This window comes from Artemia sp. Qi Xiang Cuo, chromosome 13 (genome assembly GCF_049724085.1).
Source record: "Artemia sp. Qi Xiang Cuo chromosome 13, ASM4972408v1, whole genome shotgun sequence".
In the NCBI taxonomy this organism is placed as follows: Eukaryota; Metazoa; Arthropoda; class Branchiopoda; order Anostraca; family Artemiidae; genus Artemia; species Artemia sp. Qi Xiang Cuo.
Window position 1 is genome coordinate 52,726,816 of NC_142806.1, and position 6,402 is coordinate 52,733,217.

The window sequence follows — 6,402 nt, forward strand, 5'->3', positions numbered from 1 at the left end:
GGCGATATTGGACATTTTATGCCATAGTCCCATCAAGTTCACGCTTGTCGCACAAAAAAACAAACAAAATTTATGAATTACCAAAGCCGTATCCAAGTGGGAGGAGTTGCTGGGTTTGACCCACCCCCTCCCCTAAATTTTTGTCTTACTCGTAAAAACGTACAAAAAATTTTATAAACTTATTTTTGAAGTTTTTTTTACCCCAACCCCCCAAAAAAAATTAAAACTTCCCGCCCCCAAAAAACAATCCTGGATACGCTCTTGTAAATGATATGTGGTTTTTCTTGATTTTAGCGTCGAAATCATCTTTCAGAAGCAGAAACCTAAGATGGCAAGAAACTGGTTAGAAAAGTTTGTAACATTCATTTGTCTCCAACTTTTCTTGAAACTAACTATTAATTTACTTGTTGAGAAGAGTTTTATTCATAGCTAATATCATAGTTTTAGCACCAATAACACAAGACATATGCAACAAAGCAAATGTATCATATTACCAAGATACATAATCTTATTGTAGGCTATAGATTACCTCTTTTGGCTTCGCTAAGCGTAGAAAGTAATGTTATTTTTTTGGTAGATAAAAAAATAAAGAAAATAAATATCAAACGTTTTTTTTTGTACTTAGCTCTTTCCAGATCCACCGTTATGAAGAAGCTGGAATTTAACATTCCTGAATCAGGCTCAAATTGCGATTCTTCCACACTTGCCATTTTTAAATTTTTTAGTGTGTTTTTAATTTTCATTTGCTATGGGCTAGGGTTCGTTCTTTACTAGGTTGCCACTAAATGGGCAACCATGATTATTCTGCTATTATATACATAGTTCTGCTAGGCTTTGGAGCAACCGTTAAATTAACTCCTGAATCGTAAAGGGAAGTTTAAATATTTATTGCTTAGTTAAGGATAGTTTAAGGATTAGTTTAATGCTTTGCTAAGGATAATCAAGACATATTCATTTCCGGAATGAACGATGACATTCCCTAGGAAAAATCAAACTTCGGTTTGAATTCTAGGCCCCTTTTTATTCACCTTCTATTTTTTCCCCTTTTTTATATATATATATTCAAACCAACCTATTTTCACTTTAACCATGATATTGCTATTTTTCACAAAAGATAACGCTATTTAATCACTATATTGTGATAGTCACTCTATCCCTTCACACTAGAAACTTCCTTCCTGCTCTGAAAACTCGCCTACTCCCTCTTCAGGCATTCTTGATTCATGATTACCATTCCTGAATCAGTTCCAAATGACAATTTGTTCTCACTTAAAAGTTTTTTTCAAAAAATGTCAAAATTTTCGGTTACTATGGGCTGAACTTATTATGTCATTTTTGACGAAATTCCCAAACAAGATAACAAACAAAAAAAGGTTAATTCCAAGGATTTACAAAATACCATAATAATTTCTTATGTCCATATAAATTAATCACTCAGAATGAGAACAACAAAATGATTAAGCTAAATGTTAGTTCAAGATTCGGATTATGTGTTTAAGACAGACCACAGTATAAGATTGAGTCTAAACTGACTGAATTGATCTTGTAAAAGAACGATGAATCAAGACGTAAATAGTTTTTTTGCTGACAATGAAAGTAGAGATGGTGTACGGATGTCATTTAACTGTTGGCCTGCAAGCAGGATTGAAGCTGCTAAAGTTGTTCTACCTCTTGGGGTCATGTACACACCATTTAAAAAGCGGGAAAATAAATTTGTCCTTCAATATGACCCAATCGTGTGCAGGACAAACAATTGTAAAGCCATTCTAAATCCTCTTTGTAATGTTGATTATAGAGCTAAACTTTGGAGTTGTGTGATCTGCAAGCAAAGAAATGCTTTTCCAGCAAGTTATGCAAATGCAAGTGAAACCCAGATTCCCGGTGAACTTTACCAAGAGTCCTCGACAGTTGAATATTCTATCTCATCTGGAATTAAGAATGTCCCACCAGTTTTTCTCTATGTTGTCGACACGTGTATTGAGCCATATGAGCTAAATGCTTTGAAGAGAACTCTGCTTGACTCACTACATAGTTTACCACCGAATAGTTTATGTGGTCTCATCACCTTTGGAAAATACGTCTATATTCATGAGATAAATCCACTCGTTGAAAAGGCTTATGCCTTTAAAGGAACTAAGGAATACAGTAGTCAGGACCTTCTGAAGCTATTGAAACTGGACAGACAGACGGCAGCACCAGCCCCCAGACCAGCTTACGGTATACAAGGACCAAGTGTACCTACTAATAAATTTTTGAAACCCCTCAGTAAAACATTGAATTTGATGGAAGAAATTTTTGAAGGGATTCAGTGTGACACGTTTGAAGTACAAACAGGCAAGAGAAATATTCGAAGCGTTGGAGCGGCCCTCTCGATTGCTGTCAACTTGTTAGAGACAACCCACACAAATATTGGAGGAAGGATAATGTCGTTTATTGGGGGTGCATGTACAGACGGTCTAGGAATGATTGTTGATCATACCCTTAAAAATACAATCCGTACTCATCATGCCATAGAACAAGGCCAGGCGAAATATTTGAAGAAGGCAACGAAATTTTATGAAGCCCTTGCCATGAAAGCGTCCAAAAATGGTCACGCAGTTGATATTTATACGGCAGCATTGGATCAAGTTGGGCTACTCGAAATGAAATCGTTGCCGAGTCTCACTGGTGGAAATTTAGTTCTGTCCGACTCTTTTGAATCCTCGGTGTTTAGTGAAAGTCTCAAAAAAGTATTTGCAAGAGATGAGGAAGGGAATTGTCAAATGGCTTTCAATGCTGTAATGGACGTAAAGGTTTCAAAGGAGTTACGAATTTCTGGATGTATTGGTCCTTGCGTTTCAATGGGGGTCAAGGACGCTTCAGTTGCAGACATGGAGATTGGTGTCGGTGGGACCACGCAGTGGAAGTTTTGTTCACTTTTTCCTACCACTACACCCGCAATTTTCTTTGATATAGTTCCACAGGCCCCAACCAGTGCTGGAGGACAAGGTTATATGCAATTTGTAACGAATTATCAACACATCAATGGCGACAGAAGAATTAGGGTTACCACTATTGCTAAATTAACCTCTTCCGACGATCCAATGATACGAGATTGGTTTGACCAAGACGCTGCTGCTGTTTTGCTTGCTCGTCTGTCAGTCTTTCGTCTAGAAAGGGAAGATGCGCCTGATGTCAAGAGATGGCTGGATAGAAATCTCATTAAGATATGCCAGAAGTTCTCATCTTTTACGTCAAATCAACCGGAGTCGTTTGTCCTGCCTCAAATTCTTGAATTTTTCCCTCAAGCTGTATATCATTTGAGACGATCGCCATTTCTTCAGTTCTTCAATAACAGTCCAGACGAAACCACATTTTACAAGTCAATATTGTTGAGAGAGGACACAGAGAGTAGTATAACAATGATTCAGCCTTATTTGCTTGAGTATAGTTCCTTAACAGGGAAAAAATCAACGCCAGTTAGTCTTGACGCCACAAGTCTAAAGAAGGACACAATTCTTTTGATGGACACATTTTTTCGTGTTCTTGTCTATCATGGAGCTGATGTTGTTTACTGGAAAAACCATGGTTTTGATCAATTGCCCGAGTATGCCCACTTGAAGGTTTTCATGGAAGCTCCTTTAGAGGACGCAGCAGAGATTGTCTCGAGTCGTTTTCCTGTGCCTCGATAAGTTGTTACCGAAGAAGGAGCCTCCGAAGCCCGATTCCTGTTGAGTAAAGTGAATCCATCTATTACCCATACTCAGCCAAATTACCATGGAGAAGGTGGAGCTATACTAACAGATGATGTGTCTCTTGAGGTATTTCTCCAACATCTAAGGAAGCTAGTTGTATCCAGCCAAAATTAGGAAGTTTAATTATTGATTATTATTCTATTTTTTTAAGCGTTGAATTCTAAATTTTTGTATTGTTGTCAGTTACCACATAATATAATCTCTTTGATTATTGGAAAAAAAAGACAGGTCACAGTCATTTTTGAATAGGTACTATTTTGCTCAATCACAGAATCAAATAAAGGTAAATATTATTATACCGTATCAAGCAAATGCCTTTCGTCTTGAGTGCCCAGAGTCAATGAGCATCAAGGAGCTGAAGACCAAAATATGGGAGCAACATCCGACTCACCCTAGTATAAAAGAGCAAAAGCTTTTATTTTTAGGAAGATTTCTTTCAGACAATGCTACATTGAAGAGCTCTCTGAGTAATGTGCACAAGATTGATGATTTTAATATTTATCTTTGTCCCATAGTCGATTATAACAAAGGTGAAAGTCGACCATCCGAACATACTTATGAGGATGGTGTTAAGAGAGAAAGGAAAGGTGCAAGCTCTGTCCGGCAAGTTCTATTACCTCAACAGCCTAGTATAGCATTAATAAATTCGTATTTTTTTGCATTTTGTTCATTCTGTTTTGGTGTCCTGGCATATGTTAACTATTATCAAAAATTTTAGGCGATTCTTAGGTATAGTTCTAGTGGGCCTAATAGCTCATTTATATCAGATTGAACGGAGACGACGTGCACTAAACAATAGTTCTCAATCACTACTTAATCCTCAGCTTCAAAATCATTCTGAAAAGGAAGAAGAGAGGAATAGTTCGAAACAGGTTGAAGAAAAAGTGGGTGCGTCCCGGTCCGTGTTGTCAAATCTTCTTACTACTACAACACATATGTAATTTGGGTTGGTCACGTCATTAGTTCCGGAGTAGTAACACTAAATATTAGAAAGTTCGAAGCAGTTCAAGCCGTGGCAGTAGTAACTAAAATTCTAAAAAAAAGTAAGTTTGGAAACAGTACGTAAAACGAAAAGATTCTTACTTTTATGCTGATTATAAAATACATAAAATATGTTTAAACATACTCATTAAAATTGTAGCATAACCCATACCCTTCGTTCCATTTGGGGAATTTATTTCCATTGGGTTTGCAACACGGGTAGTGCGGTGTGACAGCTCTTTACGCATTACAAAATTATGCAAAACTGCCCAACCAGAGGGGGTTGGGGCAGATCCGTTCCTAGGGAGGGTACCAGGTCAACTGTCCCGGACACCGTAGCTAGGGGATTGCCCACTTTGATCAAATTTTTCACTTTGATTCGGCTTTTTTGCTTATATTTGAGTCGCAAGGGGGGTGCTATAATTAATTTGTCCCCGGCACCACCAACCCTAGGAACGCCTCTTGTTGGGAAAAATACTTTAATAATCATAGGCAGCACAATAGCGCTGCCTATGTAAAGAACGATGTTGGCACGATGTATTATTTATTTTTCGTTTTTTGCCTCCTTGGTCTTAGACCAGGGCACTTCGTATCGAAGGAGTTGTCGTAGAAACTTCGGAGAGGGCTCATTCGATCGGAAATTGGAGTTGTTTGTGCCTTTTTTAATAGTCAAAAGTGATTGGAAGGCAACTAATACCCCTTCCGGGCCCACCATTTCCCAAAACCATATTCCATCAAAAGTTTGAGAGATTTATTTTGTTAAGCGTAGCTGATTTCCAGGTAAAAATTATATTTCTGAGAAGGACACTCCCCCACAGCCTCCGGAGCACGAGGTGTAAGTTGTACCCTGGGGCATGTAAGGTTTTTATAGAAAGCTCTGTCGTAGAAATTTCAAAAAAAGCTCATTCGATTGGAAATTCAAAGGACTAGTACCCTTTTTAATAGTCAAAAGTGATTGGAGGTCAACTAACCCCCCTCTCACGCTCACTTTTTCCCCAAACACATTCAATCAAAATTTTGAGATAGCCATTGTGTTCAGCGTAGTTGAAAGTTCAGGAAACTAGGTCTTTGAGGATGAGACCCCCCCCCCCCACAGCCCTCAGGGCAAGAGTCGTAAGTTACGCCCTGGGGGAATATAAGGTTTTTTAGAGAAAGCTTTGTTGTAGAAGCTTCAAAAAGGGCTCATTTGATTGGAAATTGAAATGGCTAGTGCCCTTTTTAATAGTCAAAAGTGATTTGAGGGCAATTAACCCCTTCTCTTACGCCCTCCTTTTTCCCAGACGCATCAAATCAAAATTTTTAGATAGCCATTTTGTTCAACGTAGGTAAAACATTTAGATATTAGGTATTTGAGGGTGATAACCCCCCCAGAGCCCTCGGGGCAAGGGTTGTAAGTTATGCCCTGGGGGCATAAAAGGTTTCTTTATAGAAAGCGTTGTCGTAGGAGCTTCAAAAAAGGCTCATTTGATTGGAAATTGAAATGGCTAGTGCCCTTTTTAATAGTCAATAGTGATTTGAGGGCAACTAACCCCTTCTCTCACGCCCACCTTTTTCCCAGACGCATCAAATCAAAATTTTTAGATAGCCATTTTGTTCAACGTAGTTAAAACATTTAGATGTTAGGTCTTTGAGGATGATAACCCCCTCAGAGCCCTCGGGGCAAGGGTTGTAGGTTATGCCCTGGTGG

At 38.4% G+C, this 6,402-nt stretch overlaps 1 protein-coding gene across 1 annotated transcript; it reads left to right on the forward strand.

Annotated features, from left to right (window-relative positions):
• Positions 1-1,556: 1,556 nt before the first annotated feature.
• LOC148945411 (protein transport protein Sec23A-like) lies at positions 1,557-3,876 on the forward strand. The gene is given in 1 exon segment (XM_089099120.1): positions 1,557-3,876. A coding segment is annotated over 1 exon segment (2,292 nt). The 3' UTR covers positions 3,849-3,876.
• The last annotated feature ends 2,526 nt before the right edge of the window (positions 3,877-6,402 follow it).